This window comes from Rhinichthys klamathensis, unplaced genomic scaffold (genome assembly GCF_029890125.1).
Source record: "Rhinichthys klamathensis goyatoka isolate OS25496 unplaced genomic scaffold, OSU_Roscu_1.1 h1tg000090l_1, whole genome shotgun sequence".
Taxonomy (NCBI): domain Eukaryota; kingdom Metazoa; phylum Chordata; class Actinopteri; order Cypriniformes; family Leuciscidae; genus Rhinichthys; species Rhinichthys klamathensis.
In genome coordinates this window covers 4,375,507-4,396,033 of record NW_026606629.1, presented here as the reverse complement: position 1 = coordinate 4,396,033, position 20,527 = coordinate 4,375,507, and the positions used below count along the sequence as shown (strand labels likewise).

The following is a 20,527-nucleotide window of genomic DNA, read 5'->3' as shown; positions in this document are numbered from 1 at the left end:
TGAACCTGACACTTGCGTCTGTCTTATAACGTCACGTCTGCGTCTGTGATTTATATATAGGATTTTTTTTATATAGGCCTATATAATTTTAAAAGGCCAGCACTTTGGTAAACTAGAAAACAGACAACTCGATCGCACAACCACTGTTTCTGTAGATCCTTTAAATAGAAGAATAGAATTAAAAAATAATATTTTTTATAAATAGGCCTATATAAAACTATTAGGCTATAGGCTACTAAAATGGTTACAAAAACATAATGTCGGATATCCTGAATAATAGGCTACTACAATCTGCAAACTCAAGGCTATGAACACAAAACAGTTTAGGCTATGTCCTATTGGACGTCGTTTGTTTGTTTATTTATTTATTTATTTAGCCTATTCAGTTTTTGTAGCAGCAGCATAATAAACAAGACGTGTTTCGTTTGTCACATGCTATTGTTTGGGTTTTCAGCGTATTTTTATTCCAAATGTTCCATAGCCTATAATTGAATACAAAAGTTTTATATTAGCCTATATATATAATAAAAATATTAATAATATTTTTTTGTTAATAGGCTATCTTCATTACATAGAGATATAATTATACAAAATACAAAAAGTAGCCTAGTCAAAAGGCATAAAGAACATTACATTTAATATTTTTACTATATATTTTGTGCTTATTATTTTTAATTAACGAAATGTCAATCATCTTTATAACAGAAGATACAATACAATCCTTTTCGTGTAGGAACAAGCAATGCTAGAAATATGTGGTTAGCATAGCATCTTAATGTAATCTTTATTTTATTATTTTATTCGTTCATTTACTAATTAGCTGCATGTTAACTCAACTAATGTAATCTAAATAACTGGATACTAATTACTAATATCCAATAAATAAGTAAATAATGTAAAATAAATGTATTGATTAGAGTAGCCATAGACTAAAGATTTTTCTTATATTAATTAATGGGCAAGCGCACGCAGAAATCTTGCTGCAGTAGGCGTCAATCAAACTTCGGTGAAACTCTAAAAACCAAATATTACAACTTTAAAATTAAACATTACAAATAACACATTTTATTTTGTTAGTTAAATCAGCCCAAATGTTTACAACTAGGCTAAGTTATTTTGTGTTGGTCACGAGACTCCTAGTGGTGAATAGTACATAGGCCTACATGCTTTTTAGTTTTTATGGTTAATGTTTTTATGATTAAGTAGGCTATAGGCTATGTGGACATGTTGACAAGAAAAAATGGCAAACACAAATTTTAACATGATAATTTGTGTAAATTAATATTTAGCCTACTAACTATATTATAAAAAGCTATGTATAAGCAAGGTAATGTGCACTTCATTGCTAGAATTGAAGATCGGTGGGGGAAAATAATAAAGAACGAATAAGTGTGTGGAATGTGCTGGGCCGGGTTTCCCGATAACGATGTATCTTAGCTCTTAAGAGCGCTCTCTACGTGCAAGGTTACGAACGCTCGCCGCAATTCCACGCGCGTTTCCCAAAAATGCACTTAACATGAAAGCGCGAGAACGCGTTCTACGTGCTACTTAAGCATCGCTGTCCATTCGCGAAGTGCTGAAATATAACCTTATATGGAATCGTATTCTGAACGTTTAACCTAATAATCGTCATTTGTTGTGGATTAAATCAAGACAAGTCTATATAGATATAAAGCACCAATAGGGCCTACAGGCTGACAAAATGGCTGAACAAAAACAAAAAAACAAGAGAAGATACCTTTCAAAAAGATCAAATTAATGTCCTTTTAGATAAGATATATAGAGGGGTTTTATTTTTAACAGATTTAAAGGATACAAATAAGGAAAAACAAAACATCTGGGAGGACATTGCAAACTAACTGCAACCGTGTTCAAAGATCAGGGAAGGAGGTCCGCAAGAAATGCCCAATACATGGCTGGTTTTCGTGCACGTCAGCAAGTCGTTGACAGAATTTTTTGAATTCATCCCTATTTTGCCCAGTCTTTAAAGCATATTTCCCAGATTTCTTATTTTATGATTTTTTTGTTCATTCGTTTAATTTAGATGTGTATTTCTATTTTTCTTCTCTTTTTAATTATTTCCTATATTAATTTAAACAAAACACGAGTACAACAAAGTGTACAATAAAGTACAATCAAAACATATTTATTATAGTATATTATACTCACGTAGTGTAGTCTGTTAAATCTAGATAAAAGTGTAATCTGCCGGTTGTCCTACAGGTGATCTCATAACTCTGTCTTCTTACGATGAACTTGGGGATTTACGATTACTCCAGAGCACTCGTAGTTCTACGAAGATTTTCAAGTGCTACTTAAGTTACGATGCTTTTGGGAAACAGACCATAATATTAAGATCAGTCGCGATCGTTTTTACGATCAACTTAGGCTTACAATGCTTTTGGGAAACGCAGCCATGGAAACCCCCTTGACGCAGACGTGACGTTCTGCACACGAACGAGTGATGTGGCAGACGCAGACGAGACGTTCTGCAGACGCAGACGTCACGTTCGGCAGACGCAGACGTCACGTTCATTGAGACGAGTGCGTGCTACAAAGTTACATATTTGAGCCTATCGGAACGCCATAGATTCTATATGGGATTCAGACTATCGGCAGATCGGTACACCCAGAGGGCGTTCTGACACGTAATTTTACACGTGAAATGCAGCCAAACCTTGTGAGAAAGAGCGCGCATGCGAGACAGAAGAAACTGTGCTCCAAACTGTGTAGCACACGCACGGCGGAGAGAGAGAGAGCGAGAGAGCGAGAGACCTTGTGTGTGTGTGTGTGTGTGTGTGTGTGTGTGGTGTGTGCCTAATGAAGTTAGGCACCGAAATCAGGCACCGAAATTTTCGTTCTTATTCGGTCTGGTTACTACCGTTTACGTCGGAACCGGTTCCCTATTGGCACCGAGTTTCGGTACCCAACCCTAGTCCCAAAGCATAGTATGTTAAAAAGAGCATGCCAGAAGTCCCCGGATGGTCTACTATTTCTGGTGGATTTTCGAAGTGTGGATAATATTACCCACGACCCATTGCGCTTTGAAGGTGGAACTACAGACACAAGTAAAAAGTGTTTAAAAAAACTACAAAACATGGCGGATATGCGTGACTGACGGTGAGAGGTTCAGATAAAGGTTTAAGTGACTAATCAAAGTTTAACCGGATAAAAAAATATTTATTTAATGTTATCCGTGTTATATTCCATCTGCAATAACAATGTGGACTTTTATAAAGATCCGTTTGGCCATTCACTTTTAAATGCATCATTATACATTAATATGAGGAGAATCTTCGCATGAAAGACCTGCGACTGTCAGCGTGCTTCTGTATTTCTCTCAGATATGGTAGGAAATTTAATTTAATTAAATATGGAGGATTTGAACTGTGACAAGATGATTGAGAGGCCAGTTTACTGTGACATGATGCAACCGTTAAAGACGCAATTGTATGACGTGATAGTATGTCCTAAAGCTTGTCTACTTTTCTGCTACACACTCAAAGGTATCTACTTTTTCTTCACAAAAAGAGTACATACTTTTAGGGCGTAGCATAAGTAGGTGCAAGATGCAAAGATGCAGCAATACTGTCTCTTTTCATGGCAAAGCTAATTCAAATAACAAATGAATGGAAACAGACTGAGATCTATGCCGCTTGTTTGGTTTCTCTCTTTATTAAGATGACAGAGATGAACGGAGGAATGGAGGAGGAATTCACCATGGCACGGCTCTTCATCAGTAAGATGAAGTCAGAAGTGAAGTCTCTGGTCAACCGCAGTAAACAGCTTGAGAGCACACAGACCGACACAGTGCGCAAAATGCAGGCCAACGAGAAGGAGCTCGCTTCCTGCCAGCTCCTGATCTCTCAGGTACGCATGGCTCCACCTAGTGGGGGTTCTAGATCAGAACCCTGTATATGGGATTCCTCCCTTTGAACTTTTATCTTGTATAATGTCCCTTTGGATGAACTCATTACAAAGTTTTTAAAGGATACATTATTATTGCTTTAAATGTATGTGTATACGTTTAATTGGTATGTAGGCTATGTGTCGATTCAGAGTGTGTGCTTGCTTTTAATGCACCTAGCATCAGGCAAAGATCAAATCCCTCACAGACTACATGCAGAACATGGAACAGAAGAAGAGACAGCTGGAGGAAAGCCACGACTCACTATCGGAGGAGCTCGCTAAACTCCACGCACAGGGTCTGTGTGTACTAAACAATGCATTGTTTTACAAAGTAAAATTGTTTCATTTACCGTAGATCCAGAAAAAGCACAACTTGTTCCTTTGACAGTGATTTCACTGTATGTTTAAAATAATCTTTTTTACAGAAACGATGCATGAGGTTTCAGTCCTGGATAAGGAAAAGGAACACATGAGCAGGATGCAGGACGCTGAGGAGATGAAGGTGATGTACACAAACACATTTGTCAGATAGACTTAGGCGCCTAAAATCGCACCATTGGTTGTCATTGAGGAACCAAACAATGAGTGGGATAGGATAGGATAGGATAGAAGAAAGTATTTAAGGATATTTTAAGCTATATAGATACTATTTAGCTATGTAGAAAAGGCCATTTTTTTTTCAATTTGCTGCATAGAATAAGAAAATATTGTATTATTGAAATCCTTTGTTAAATGATTAACACTCTACACAAAATTGCCCTAGAAGACTCACATACCTGTAGACAGTGCCAAATAAGTGCCTTTTATACGAGCATAAATATGTATATTCTCTGTGTATCTGCATGTAGCAAGCCCTAGAACAGCAGATGGAAAGCCACAGAGAGGCTCATCAGAAGCAGCTCTCGCGTCTGCGAGATGAAATTGAAGAGAAACAGAGGTTCTTGGATGAGTTTAAGGAGTAAGAGCTTAATCTCACTTTATTTTCTGACTACTCGTGGTAACTTCAATAGTTGAATATTATTAATATTAAAATATTTTTTGTGAAAAAGGCTTTTTTTCAATTCATCTGCTTGTGACTGGCATTGGTCTAACACTCATCAAAAATTGAAAATTGCTCAGTTTATTCAGTAATATCCTGTTATCTGATGTCAGTGTGAACCAGGCTCTTCAACTTGAAAAGAAGCAGCTCCTGTCTGACTATGAAAAGCTCAAACAGGAGGAACTGAAGAAGGACGAGAGACTGCAGAAGCTTGTGTGAGTATTGTTTAGGAGAGATTAAAGATGCAGTAAGCGATTTCTGAGAAACACTGTTGGTATTTGAAATCAACCCAAACAAACACACCCCTCCCTTCCATGATACACCCCCAAAATGAGTTGTTTGTTGTTAGTCACCAGCAGCACACACTCAAAACTGTTACACGCATATGGAGCAGAAACAACGCAACCTCTATGTCCGTTTTCAGGCCTTCTTGCTTAGGTCTTGTTGTGGTTTCTCTCTTTTGTAAAAAATCTCTTCTCAGAGATCGTTGATGCCAGAATTTTTTTACTTTATTTTACAACAAAGCCGAGCATCTTCTGCAAAAGACAGCTCCAGATATTTGCCCCGTTCACAAATATATACCATACATCCTTTTCCAAAAATGGTAACACACACTATAGATATTCTTAGGTAAAGGTTTTTCACCATGTGACGCTAGAATAGAATTGTCTGCTGTGAGCAACATTCCAGGCCTTCTGCAGGCTTTAGAAAGTCAAACCAAAGTGGAAAATAATAGTGTACAAACATATAGCTATACTATATTAAATTACTTATTTTCTAAAAAATAAAATCTTCTACAGTCTCTTCAGTGCTGGAAAGCTTTTCTAATATTAACACGGGTCCTAAAGCTCTTGCCTGGTCATAGCCCTTATTTTCCCAGTGATAGTCCTCTGACCTTTTCTCTTTTGTAATGTCTCTCAGCCATCTCTCTTTCTACAGTCTTTCTTCCTGATTGGCTGCAAGTTTGTTGTGCTGCTCGGTCCGATCCACTTTCAACAGAATTTCTCAGAAATTGCTTACTGCACCTTTAACCAATCTCTGAGCAGTTAAAATGACAAATACTTCAGTGTATGTCTGTCAGGCATTTGTAGCTCTGTGCAATTTAGAAAAGATGCATTTTGATCAAACTTTTTTTTTTTTTTATTAGCGTGCTGAATGAGAAGAGAGAGCAAGTCAAAGAAGACCTCAAAGGTCTGGAAGAGACTGTGGTAAGATTTAAATACCCAGCATTCCCTGAGTTTGTCTCTCCAAGTAGTTCACTTTGAACATGCATAGCTGTTTTTATTATATGGAGTAGTTGTTTAGATCACCGTTCATGCTGTCCTCTCTTCCACAAGGTCAAAGAGCTCCAGACTCTCCAAAACCTGCGTAAGCTGTTTATCCAGGACATCAATAGTCGCATTGGACGAGTGAGTATCCAAACTATTATGGAAGTAAAATAATCCCAAATGTTTTTGAAACAAAAAGCCTGTTGAATTGTACTACTTGAAAAAAATATGCATTGCATTAACCCTGCTTGTATTTTAATGCATTGTATTTTTAGGGCTTGCATTTTTATAGGCTGAAATTTAGCATGGTTGAATATTTAAGCTGTGAATATTTCAAATCAAAACATTTCAAACACATTTTCATTAGTAAAATTTCAATAATCCATATTCACCTTTCATATTTCATATCCCAAATATTCAAACTGATTAAAAATACAACCTATAATATTCAACAGGCGGTTTTCGGTCCATTTTATTTCGCTTTGCAAATTCGCTTCCACAAATTCAGTGGTTCAAATTCGACAGTAAATTCAACGTTGACATTCAGGAGCTGCAGGAAAAGCAGTAGATTACCGAGCATAATCTCCATCTGCTGTTAGTCGACCTCACCAGCAGGGGGTGCAAGCGCGTGTTGTTGACGAAGACCAGAGCAACAGTTAGCGCAAGCCATTCATTCATAAAAACTCAGCATGCATTATGTTTTTTGTGACGATTATCTGGGTCAGTATATATGCGGAAAAGATGATAAAGGCACAAAAGCTGTTTTTATGTTTCATTCATTGTTACTTTCCCTGTGTAGCCTTATGTTATCAGCCTTTTCTACAGTGAACGGGATTATAATCTGTTTCCCTCAATACATCATCATACTCAAAGATTCCCCGAATTCCGTCAGGACAAGCGCTTAATGTAGCTTAATGGACTACAGTGATATAAAAGACCAAACTCGCACCTTATTTGGAAAGTATGTATTGTACATGTACTGCATTAGATTAAACTGGGAAGTAGCACTTTCATATTGTTGTTCTATATTGTTAGTTTAACTAGTCGCTTTGGATAAAAGTGCCAGCTAAAAGACTAAATGTAAAATTGGGTTGACATTCGCACATTTACTTCAATAGCAAACTTCAATCTATTTGAATAAATTGCGCATTATGCCTGAGCCTGACACCTACATGAACACTTTACAGTTGGTTTTATGACTGTAAGTCGTTCTTTTCAAATGGTATTTATGTTACAAACGTGTATACCAATTTCGTATGTAACTTTAGAGACGGTCCCTAAATGTGCGAATGTCCAATGTCAAACCAAATTTATGCCAGTATATCACTGGGAAACGCTCAGCATTAAACTTTGCGAGTTAAATTCATATTCTGAGTCCATCTGCTAGCCTGCGAGTTTGGTCTTTTATGTCCATTAAGCTACGTTAAGCGTTTTATATGTCCAGCAGGGGAATCCTGACATATTGAGGGAAACCAAACCCTAGTACTGCATGCAGCACATCGCTGCAATATAAGGTTAAGGCAACTAAACAACCAAGAGAAATATGTCAAATGTAACACTGGATCTGTACATCCGCATCGGGGGAATAACATTATCGTTCATGGTAGAGAAAGATGCATGTAGGCTACACAGGAAAAGTAATCGTGAACACACTGAATTTCACATAAAACAGACGTCATAATAATCACAAATACACTTACATTTTTGTAAATAAGTTTTTATGAATGAATGGCTTGCACTAACTGTTGCTCTGGTCTTCGTCAACAACACGCGCTTGCACCCCCTGCTGGTGTGGTCGACTAACAGCAGATGGAGATTATGCTCGGTAATCTACTGCTTTTCCTGCAGCTCCTGGATGTCAATGTTGAATTTACTGTCGAATTTGAACCACTGAATTTGTGGAAGCGAATTTGCAAAGCGAAATAAAATGGACCGAAAACCGCCTGTTGAATATTATAGGTTGTATTTTTAATCAGTTTGAATATTTGGGATATGAAATATGAAAGGTGAATATGGATTATTGAAATTTTACTAATGAAAATGTGTTTGAAATGATTTGATTTGAAATATTCACAGCTTAAATATTCAACCATGCTAAATTTCAGCCTATAAAAATGCAAGCCCTAAAATACAATGCATTAAAATACAAGCAGGGTTAATGCAATGCATATTTTTGTCAAGTAGTACAATTCAACAGGCTTTTTGTTTCAAAAACATTTGGGATTATTTTACTTCCATAAACTATTCAATCCAAATATTGTTCCCTTCATTTATGAATTTTCTTTTTTCATCTTGACTTTGTGATAGTATTCTCTGACCAACAGTTACAACTGTTTTTATCAATGATACAAAACTAGACAATATCAAGGAAAAACATTAAGGCAAGGTACTACAGGCAAAATCATTGTTTTTTTATGCACTGGCCAATTTTGAGATTTTGCTTCCAAAACATGTTCTTTCAGACTTATCCAAAATACATTTAATAAAAAAAAATGAAGTTCAGTTTTTTGTTCAAGAAATGCATGAGTGCAAATTTAATTTACTAATTGCATATTTAAACATAACCTTTCAGAAAAATTGCAATACAAAGCCCTCTTCTTAATGTACTGTGGTTAAATCAACTTGGAAAGTATGGTGATATCTACAGTATTAGTTCAAATGTTTACCCTATTTACCTGTGGTTCAAATGAATAAAGTGTAACTGGCAAGTGTATCAAAAAAACGTTTTTTTTTTGGTAGAGTATGGAGTTGGACGCTGATGAATCTGGGGGAAGTCTGGCACAAAAACAAAAAATAATTTTCCTGGAGAACAACCTGGAACAGCTCACTAAAGTCCACAAGCAGGTATATTGAAATGTAATATAATATAATATAATATAATTAGTAGTTCTGTACATAGTTATCTATATTCTTTAATTTATATGTATCTGTAGCTGGTACGTGATAATGCAGACTTAAGATGTGAGCTGCCCAAACTGGAGAAACGCCTCCGTGCAACTGCTGAGCGTGTGAAGATCCTGGAGTCTGCTCTGAGAGAGGCCAAAGAAAGTGCCATGAGAGACCGTAAGAAGTACCAGCAGGAGGTGGACCGCATCAAGGAGGTCATCCAAGCCAAGAATCAGGCCAGGAGGAACCACACTGCACAGATCGGTCAGACCCATTTCTTCTTCAGATTTCAATGTTGCATTATTTCCAGTAGAGAGAGCCACATACTCAATAGCACCACCATGTTACATGATGACCAAATACTCTTATGCATTGCTGTATGTCTCCCATATATTATGAAGTAAATTATTTCACTTTACTTGAGATTTTCAAATTCATATACATTTATTTCTATCTGTAAGTTTAATTTTGAACCACACTTTTTCACTTTTGTAGCTAAACCTATTCGTGCTGGACATCATCACTCAGTGGCTTCTGCCTCACCGGGCCACAGTGTCAGAGGAGGCGTCCCAAGCCCACGACGACACCACCAACACCAATCGCAGCACCAGCAGCAGCTGCTGCAGTACCATCACAGGAACAAGTGAAAAGCACACCACGTATGTTTGTTTTAAACTGTCTTTTGTTGCTTTTCCTGCTACAACAATATGTTTTGCTTCATTTAAGTTATGGAGTCATGTCATGTTCCTTCAGATTAATGTTTTTTCTTCTTAATTTGACTTTGGCACAAGCTGGTGTGATTCTGCTTGGCTTAATGTTGAAATGAATGGGTCAGTGCTGAAAAATGCTGCTAATTAGGTTTCAGCAGCATCTGATGCATCTGGGAAGCGCTAGTGACTAGTTGAAAAGTTGTGGTGTAACATTAGTTACTGTGCCAACTGTTTGACTAAGATGGAGCGACATGGATATAATAGCTACAAAAGATCTGCGCCAGAATGCTTGGGAAAGTCAGTGAACAGTGGACAGACTCTAGTGCCATCTGGCATTCATTGAAATGTTGTCAGAGTTTATGCATCTATTTCAGGGTAGGTCACTTTTTTACCTATAGTCATCATGAAGATAACTTTCTTCATGTTCTGGGTGGCAAGAAAAGCTGTTTGTTGGCAATATAATGTTTAGGGTGCTGAAATGTTTACTAATTTATTTTTCCTGACAGGATTCCTTGCAACATGGTGTGTCTAACTTTTCCACTCACTTCCAACAGGGGACAAAAAAAGACCAGTTGGATACCTGTCTGCACATCTTTTCATTCCGGCTATGTGTGGCAACAAGACGTCTTTTTCCAATGCAGTCTTTTCTATTTGCTGAGGGGGAAAACAACTACTGTCATCTTTTACGAAGACTTTTCAAGTTTACTTACTGTCCTTACCATGACCTCCACGCATTCATCCTGTTTAAGTCAACTCCCTTCTTCCCTCCGTTTATTCATCAGCCCTGAATGGAGATCTGTGGACTCATCAGTGAATAAACAAACCCAGACCCAAAAGGATACTGTCTTTTAAACAGATATGAAGTGCTATTTCATCGTGACGTTTTCTCTCTTCTTTGGTTATTTTCTGCCCTGAGTCGCTTTGTATTTGAAAAAGTCTTCAGTGTTGGAATTACATTCTGATTATAGTAATTCAGCTCATCTTTCATCACAGATGCCAGGATAGTTTCCATAGTAGGAAGACTTGAAAGATGAAAAGTTGTCACAAAAATCAGCACTGGAAGTTTTTACAACCTCAGGAGTAACAGAGCATGTGTGGGTCTTTTAATTGGCACTAATTCTTTCAGTCTTAATGGCCATTGAGAACAAGCAGTGACATGACTGGAATGTAGTTTAGGAACACACAAGTTGCTTCAAGCTTAATTCGTCATGATTTATATTAACGCTTATTACTGGATGTTAATTTTTATATTAATTTATTTTTGTATACATTAAGGATTGGAATTGAGTTTATTTTATTTGCATATTGTCCTTTTTAGATTATTTTAATTTCCTCACATTAGAGCCAGGTCATTTTGTGTATATGTTTTTATACAGATATATCGGTGCTTTGAAAATATTCTTTACTGTAATTTATACCATAAGGTGCTCTGGAGCAAACAACAACTGTTAAATATCAGTAGTAATACCACATTAGTGGTAAAACCAGGAATCATTTGAAGATATCTTTGTTGTTGTAAGTAATATTATTGTTACTTAACCTGACCTGTTTTAAAGGGCATGAAATGCAATCATTTAAAGAAAGCCAAAGTCAGAGACATAAGAGCTTCACATATGAAAAGATCAGATGTGTTTAAGAAAGCGAATGTGTAGAGATTTTATCGTTTACATGCATTTAAGAAAGCAAATGTGGAGAGATTTTACAGCTGATTTTTAATTAGATATTTATGTGCTCAATTATACTGCATAATTTAATTTTGTTTATTTTTATATCATTTTATCATTATTTATTGATATCATTCAAATATGATGATGGATTTTTAAAAACCTCATTGAGTCACCTTTATATGATATCATTGAGAGAGATACCATTGGCTTTTTAAAGAACCACAAATATTGTTTCAACGAATATTAAACCATGTAAACCATGCTATCATGCCATAGCTATTTACAATCCTTTGCTAATATAAAACGTTGCCTACTGTCTGGTGTTAATTGTCTCTGGTAAGATTTTGAGTCTGTGTGCTCAGCTTGGTTTCTTATCACTTGTAACTACATCAGTACATGAAAATGTTAATATGATGAAATCTTGTTCAGTTTACTGTAAAGGCTGACAACTCGATAATAAGTGTTGTGAGCACTTTATTGCACTCTCTTGTGGGATTGTGTAACTGACTAATTAAAAACACAAATACATTGACAGAAATTCATCTTAGGTTCCATATGAGGATTTCCCCTGGCAAATGAACTTTGCTCATCATTGAACTAATTAGTTTTTCCTCTTTAGAAGATCTACTAATGTAAAGTAGGCTACTCAAAGCCTATAACTTAACAAGGTCTAGTGTTTTTGTATGTCCTTGGATGTTGTTTTTCCATGTAGCTCTATGGTGGTGAGTTACTGTAATGCACACAGTGACCTCTTAAAGTCGTGTTTGTCTTCAGGTTCTTGTTCATAGTGTTTCTAAAGTTTATGAAAAGTGCTATGAACTTTACCTCAGCAGTGTATGGAGCATCTGGAAATGAGATCAGAGGACAATAAATGAACTTCAGTTGCTTTGAAGGAAGTGCCACAACATGGATATGAAATGGTTGCTAATGTTTGTTCCAAGATATCAAGCTTAAAATTATGGATAACAAAACAGGGTTTCAGCTACACTGACACTCATTTATCAGATATTGATGTGGAATCAATAAAAGGTTACTAAATGTATCTTTCATCAGTTTTGTCTTTTTCTCTTGGCAAACAATTTTACTTTTATAGCTATAGTTGTGAAACATACTTTTTATATCACTATAAAAAAATATATTTTTTGTTCTTTTGTTTACAAATGAGTTTTAAAAACAAAAACCACTTGGACCAATTTAAAGAATCAATTAGATTGTGAACCACTGCAACTGATTTATTAAAAGATTCGACTCAAATGAGAAATCCTGACGTCGGCAACCAGTCGACCAATCAGAGACCTTGTTTGAGAGCGCCGGTCCAACGCGAATGGGCGTTCTAGTCGTTCCGCGTCGCAGTCAGTGGGGTTTACTTTACTTTCTGGTTTCTGCTTGCTGGGGAAAGAATTCACTCAACGGTAAGGTTGCCTCGAGCTCTGCTTTGAAGTTGGAAGCTGTTAAACTCTGGGACAAACAAACGCTCGAGGTTTTCTCTGTCTTCACCAACCCCAAACTCATGAACGGAACGCCACACAGACCGCCAATACAGTTAGTGTGACTTCTTATTTACGTTCAGATACTTTTAATGTCAGTTAGGCTAAATCTTTTTCCCAATCCTTAGCCTAACCTACCTTCGTTCACTGAGAATAAACTTAAATGTAAGTTCCCTGTCTTTATTCCACTGAATATAACTGTTATTATTTAGACACACCACAAAATATTGTGTACAGAAATAACATTTCGTGATGTTTATATGTTGCCACTGTATGGGGTAAGTTGTCACAATAGGAATCCGCCGTTTATTTACAGTAATACAAAATATTACAATATTTTTTTTTATTTAACCTTTATTTAACCAGATGATCTCATTGATATTTAAAACCTCTTTTTCAAGAGAGACCTGGCCACAATGGCAGCATTTTAACAGTGCACAGTTACAAATACGAACACCAATATGAATTGTAAAATGTCATCTTCCACAACATGCCTGAATTTAAAAAGTTTGTAGACTAGTTAATGGATTGAACTTTTTTAATTATGAAGCAAATTAATAAAACAAAAAATGTAAAGGTTAGGATTCAAAGGGAATATTTTAAACAATTGTTTTGGCCAATGTTAATTTATGAATTTGTATTAGATTTCAAATACAACACACGTGACATACCCCAAACTGACCTTTATAAAAAATAATCGTGTCCTTTAAAGGACATTATGTATATATTACATCATTATAAAAAATGACTGGAATTTTAGTTTGAGTGACAGAATAAGCAAAAATTCTCCTTATTGACAGTTTTTAGTCACTGTGACCACCATTCATGAGCATTGCTTGAGAATGATTTGTGACTTACATTCTGTCATTAATTACTCACCCTCATGTCGTTCCAAACCCATAAGACCCTTCGTTCATCTTCGGGACACAAATGAAGATATTTTTGATGAAATCTGAGAGCTTTCTGTCCCTCCATTGACAGCAATGTCATTGCAACTTTCAAGGCCCAGAAAGGTGGTAAAACATCGTTAAAATAGTCCATGTGACTACAGTAGTTCAACCTTAATGTTATGAAGCGATACTTTTAGTGCGCAAAAAAAAAAACTAAAATAACGTCTTTATTCAACAATCTCTTCTCCTCCATGTCATTCTCCTACACCAGGGGTCGGCAACCCAAAATGTTGAAAGAGCCATATTGGACCCAAAAAATAAATAAAAAATCTGTCTGGAGCCACAAAAAATTAAAAGCTTTATATAAGCCTTATAATGAAGGCAACACATGCTGTAAGTGGTATATTAGCTTTATTAGTATCAAAATGATAAGTAGTCTATAAATTAGAGCTTAGATCGGGCGCAAAAAATCAAGCCCGGCCCGACACATTTAACATAATTATGAGCCCGAACCCGATTTCCCGCCCGCAACATTTATGTTTTGTCCCGCTCCCGCCCGCAAATAGACTTTTTTCTGTACCTCCAAATACTTTCAAGTTAGCCTACGTGTCGCCACCATACATCCTCCTGATAAATTATGTGTTATTAAAGCATTAAAACACAAACCACTGTTAATTTAACATAAAAGCAAGCAGTTTACTATGCGGCCATGGTTTGCCATGACTGAATCCGCGCAAAGTGCGCTCTCTTAATAATTCCTAAAAAGCTGACAGTTCATCGCGATCTCACACATCTCTGTTATTATCAATGAAGCTGACTGCAATGAATCTTTCATAATATCCACACGTTGTTCGTTATAATTGGAGGATTTACCAGCATACAGAATTCAGCACTGAACAAAAAAGTCAGTTTTGAGCGTGAGGGGAGTCTATCTTAAATGCTTCTGATTGGCCATTGCGTTCAAGAAATCAACACATATGTCTGTGATTGGCTACATCGCTCAACGCTGCAAACATGTTATGAATAGAAATTCTGGCCTGTAAATCGTTTCTATTTTGTTTTAGTAGAGTGAGTGCATTACCGCACGCGCCCGCGCTCGCACTCGCCCACCAAATCTAGTCCCGCGCCGCACTCTATTGCGTTGGGAGTGCTCAGCTATCTTTCTCTTTTTCCCCTTGGGATCCATGGCCCATGACACACCCGCCGGTTTGTTTGTTTGTCAGCCACCGGTCTGGCATCACGCCGATCTGACAGACACGTGTGTCACAGTCTATGAGGTAAATTCTTCGTTGACAGAAATGTTGAAATTAAATATTTCTTATACACATTTTTACAACGTTGAAAAACTTAGAATGTTTGTCATGTTTGCGCTTAAGAGCCGCGGGTTGCCGACCCATGTCCTACACTGTTGACGTAGTGTAACAGCACAGCGCTTCTGGGTTCTACGTCAGAACGTAGGCTCACTATTGGCTGACGCTGGTCATGTGTGTGATGCGTGTGATTCTGGCCAATAGTGAGCCTACGTTCTGACGTAGAACCCGGAAGCGCTGCGCTGTTACACTACGTCAACAACAGAGTAGGAGAACATGAGAAGACAAGATATTGTTGAATAAAGTCGTTATTTTGGGGGGTTTTCCACACAAAAAGTATTCTCGTCGCTTCATAATATTAAGGTTGAACCACTCACATGGACTATTTTAACGATGTTTTTACTACCTTTCTGGGCCTTGGAAGTTGCAATGATGTTGCTGTAATGGAGGGACAGAAAGCTCTCAGATTTCATCAAAAATATCTTTATTTGTGTTACGAAGATGAACGATTGTCTTACGGATTTGAAACGACATGAGGGTGAGTATAATTAATGACAGAATTTTTATTTTTGGGTGAACTAACCTTTTAAAACCTTACATAAAACAACTGTGAGAACTAGCCCAGCTGCCAGTTGCTTAAACATAGCAGCAACTAAGAACTAGCCATTAGGGCTAATCAGTCTTACTTTTCAGATTCAAATTACACCAATTTACCTTTTTATGTAACTGACTTAAATAAAATTATGACCCATCTTGAAGAAATAAAAATTAGATGTCTAACTTGTAAGACCAGTGGTGAGGCACCTGTCCTGGAAGCAGTTGGTGCGTAACTGTGTAGTGGTTACACAGCTGTTGTATGGCTGTTCACAAAACAGGATCAATAAAATATATCTTTAATATACCTCAGGACAAATCTCTTGACTGAGAATATCAAACCTGCTACACCTCATTTAGATGTTACAGAAGATCCAACTTGTTATTGTGATCAGTGGCTCTCATGTTGCCCTCTGCATATCTTCCTCCATTTGTAATTTGTCATGGGGTTGAGGAGTGATCGAGAGCCCCTCCTCTCTTCTTACCTCGGCTGTCACTCATCTCTGCTCTCATGTAGAACTGGAGGACACTAGCAGATCACAGGCAGGATTGTTCTCTTTGATGTGGCCCTCAGCTCCTCTAGATATCATTGAGGCTCCGTCTCTGGCTACGAGAAAGCTTCCATTAGTCTGTCAGTGAAAGCTCAGTCGTACCCGGGGATCAGATTCTGCTGTCAGCTGCCATGTATCTGTGCAATCGAGAGTCAGACTGTCATTAAGAGTGTGTTGAGGAGCCCACAAGATAGAGATGAGCTGGTCACGTCCTGCCATTCAAACCTTGGTGTGCTCTACGCCTCACTGAACCCAAAGACTGAAGGGGTCTCCCTCACCCATTTAAACTTTGTAAAACTCTGTCATTTAGCTGTTTTTAATACATTTTGGTGTTACTTTGTGTAGACTGGAAAAAGCAGTAATATCTCCTTATATCTTGAATACCTTGAACATTTTAATATTATTTATATACTCTTATAGTATTTATTAATATTTTGAATTGGCCTTTATTTTTATTATTTTCAGTTTTAATTTTCATTAAAAAAATATTTTTCCCTTTTTTTACACAAGGTTGCACTACTCCCCAATGTTTTATGTGTTATGTCATTTTTTGTTTGTTTGTTTCTGCATGCTAGTCACGTCGATCTCATGACTTTGGCAAAAGTTTTTTAAGTATTTATAAACCAGGAAGAAATTTGCCGAACTATGTAAGGCCCCACGAGATTCATTTCTTTAATGAGGCCTATTTCTTCATTTTGTTATCAGGACTGTTGTACCATCCCAAGTCCCGACATCATCCACCCAGAAAAAAATTATTATAATTCAGAAATTTACGGTGGCCGAGACAGCTCAACGCACTGCAACTGAAGCAAACACATGCAAATAGAAAAAAACGCATGCAAATAGAAAAACACGCGTGCAAATAGAAAAAAACACCTGCAAATTAAAAAAAAAAACATCTTCATCAGTTTCACAACACACGTGTGCTCCAAATACAGAAACGCGCTGCAAAAGTTCACAACACAACCAAATACAGAAACGCGCTTCAAATAACACAGACCACAACGGAAATGTTTCCAGGGGAACCAAATAAGTGACGAACCTGGCTGGGACGTGCTTATTGCTCGTGAGCTTCCCTATGCCCTACTCCCTTCGAAGGGCAGATTGCAGAGCCCTTAAAGTGGGACTGTGGAGTGAGCAGGGCTCTAGTGTGCTGTTAGGCAGCCGTGTGGAACGCACTTGATGAAGGGAGCAACAAAAGACAACGTAATTTCCTCACTATTTTCACCTGGGATGTTCCCACGACAACGCAGCACGGTGTCCATCAGCTGGTCTTACGACAGAAATATGATGCTGTTAACATAACGGATGCAAATACATTTTTATTTTTAGTTTACAAAAAAGCTTTTAAAATATGCGTTATATATCTGTTTGTCTCAACTTTAAAATTTTGGACCCTACATTACCTAACATTTCTTACGAAACTTTTCTTTATGAAAATGTAATAACATGAAACAATTTGTACAGTGTAACTGACGTATAGATAAATATCTTTCCTTCATGTTTTTCTTCTTTATCTTTTTTATTTATTTATTTTAGTTTCCACCTCATTGTTCTTTTCTCATTTGTATTCTGATGACATTGAACATATTGTTAATACATTTTGTACATTGTAAGTTGTATGTCATAAAAAAATGTAATCTCTGTATGTTTTGCACAAATAAATAAAGTATAATTTTAAGCTGTAAGCACCAGCACGCATAGATTTATGGATATCTATGCCAGCACGTCCCAGCCGGGTTCGTCACTTATTTGGTTCCCCTGGAAACATTTCCGTTGTGGTCTGTGTTATTTGCAGCGCGTTTCTGTATTTGTGTTGTGAACTTTTGCAGCGCATTTCTGTATTTGGTGGTGTTGTGAGTATTTGGAGCACACGTGTGTTGTGAAACTGATGAAGATGTTTTCTTAATTTGCGGGTGTTTTTTTTATTTGCTCGCGTTTTTTTCTATTTGCATGCTTTTTATTTTATTTGCATGTGTTTTTTTCTATTTGCACGCTTTTTTTCTATTTGCATGCGTTTTTTTCTATTTGCATGTGTTTTCTTCAGTTGCAGCGCATTGAGTTCTCTCGGCCACCGTAAGAAATGGAAAAACTTTTGAATTACTTATAAAGTATTTTAAAAAATTAGCTTGATGTCATTGACCGCAATTATAATTTAAAGAGATTCAGTGTCTATGTAATTGTAAGTATAGTCTTCTTGCAACAATAATACAATGTGATCATTGTCTCTAATTGTTGGTCAATACTTAGCTTAGGAAGTTCTGCATAAAACTGTTTAGATCAAAGCCACATGACTCGGCTGATTTGGTCCTGATTCAAACCTTTGCAATTACTGTGGAATTTCAAGAGTGGCCATAACACACCAATTACGTTTTTATCACTTGCTTAGAGAGTAAGAGCCTTGTTTGCTTGCCCTCTTTGATTCAGAAGGACCGTTGTTGCTGTGGACAGATGAAGGGAGACAGATGGCACGAGGGCTTGATGGTTTTGGAGGTTGCAGCTGCTGTTGACTGACCTAAACAGCATTGTGCTCGATGGCAAAACTACTTGTGTTCTTTTCATGTTTGCACAGCATTTCAACTTCCAAATCCTTCATGTTTATAATCAGGAGGAAGATTTATCCCTTTTTGTTTTGGATGCTCATGTTTTTCCTCATTTTTGAGCGGGTTTGTTGCTTTATGAATGACGTGGGGAGATCTTTTTGCTTAATAGGTGTTTGTATGTACTTTAAACACAGGGTTGTTTTACTCGCTGAAGAGCTGCCTCCGATAGCTAAGAGCTCAGCTATTTCACAGCACTCTATCATTAGAGTGAGTCATGAGTATCAGCTCTTTACAGATGACCTGAGAGGGAGCTCAGAGTTCACAAGTGGGTCTTCATCAAACCACAATGTACATGCCTATCTTGACTGGTATCACATGACTCTAGTTATGTCATGTTCAACTCAAGGAATGATGTAAAGATGCCGTTTCAGTTCATGGCAAGGTTCTGACTTGTATTTTTTGTCCCAGTTTTTAAAAACTACCTCGACAGGCTCTGCCTCACTGTGGGCATGTTTAGACCAATGCATTCAGGTTTAAAGAGGCCGTTTGTAGTAGTTGCTATTTTGCAGAATGATTAGATCCTGAAGATACCAAAAAGTAGAAATGTGAAGTCGTGTCCCCCTCTAGAATGACGGGATGGTCAAGCGTGGAGATAAGCCTGACCTGAGGCCCTGTGTGTCAGAACTATCACAATGTCACCTATAAAATGACAGGTGAGGGTCACCTGTCCTTGCCCTCAAGGTCATGGAAACAATAGAGGTCTCCAGGGTCATTGATAAGAGACATACTTTTTTGTCTCCAAAAGTGAGAGGAAGCATTACTAGAGTATCTAGAATCCACTCTTTATATAGTTGAAGAATAGTTTCTCCCTTACATCTTGGCGTCTAGGTGGTTCACGTCATAATGAAAAGGATCAGGTTTCCTTAGGAAAATCATGCCTATTCAAATTTAGAGGGCAAGGTTTTTTTGAGCCAGATATATTTTGAATGCAACTTCCAAGAAATAAAATTACTTGTATATTGTGTACATTACAATGTTGTGGCTGCAATTCCCATTTTCAAATGTGTGAATTTGGTCCATCCATTGTATATATTATTTGGGGTCTGTAAGATTTTTAAAATAAATATGTTTAGTAAGGATGCATTAAATTGATCAAAAGTAACAGTAAATACATTTTTAATGTTACAAAAGATCTCTGTTTCTAATAAATCCTGTTCTTAAACTTTCTAATCATCAAAGAATTTTGAAGAAAAAAAATGTATCGCGGTTTCCACAAAAAAGCAGCATAACTGTTTTTAACATTGATAAGAATAAGATATTTTTCTTGAGCTGCAAATCATCAGGTTAGAATGATTTCTGAAGGATCATGTGACACTGAAGACTGGAGTAATGATGCTGAAAATTCAGCTTTGCCATCACAGGAATAAATTACATTTTCAAATATATTAAAATACAAAATTGTTTTTTAAAATTGTAGTAATATTTCACAATATTACTGTTTTTACTCTATATTTGATCAAATAAATGCACCCTAAGAGATTTCTTTGAAAAACATTTTGTAGTTTGAGCACAAACGGTCATTTATAACAGGATCTAGCTAAGCAAAGAGCCACAATCTGCAGGGCAGCCCACATTATGCCGCTGTATTTATTTCCACCTTTTTCTCATTCTCT

General features: G+C 37.0%; 1 protein-coding gene across 1 annotated transcript in view; it reads left to right on the top strand.

The window, feature by feature from the left end:
• Positions 1 to 10,639, top strand: part of kif5c (kinesin family member 5C) — a 30,859-nt gene extending 20,220 nt beyond the window's left edge. The window contains 11 exon segments of the mRNA XM_056251907.1: positions 3,682 to 3,870; positions 4,088 to 4,205; positions 4,335 to 4,411; positions 4,758 to 4,867; positions 5,062 to 5,163; positions 6,096 to 6,156; positions 6,286 to 6,357; positions 8,956 to 9,060; positions 9,150 to 9,366; positions 9,598 to 9,761; positions 10,367 to 10,639. Of these exon segments, the coding sequence (XP_056107882.1) occupies positions 3,682 to 3,870; positions 4,088 to 4,205; positions 4,335 to 4,411; positions 4,758 to 4,867; positions 5,062 to 5,163; positions 6,096 to 6,156; positions 6,286 to 6,357; positions 8,956 to 9,060; positions 9,150 to 9,366; positions 9,598 to 9,749 (1,203 nt within the window). The 3' untranslated portion in view covers positions 9,750 to 9,761; positions 10,367 to 10,639.
• Positions 10,640 to 20,527: the final 9,888 nt, after the last annotated feature.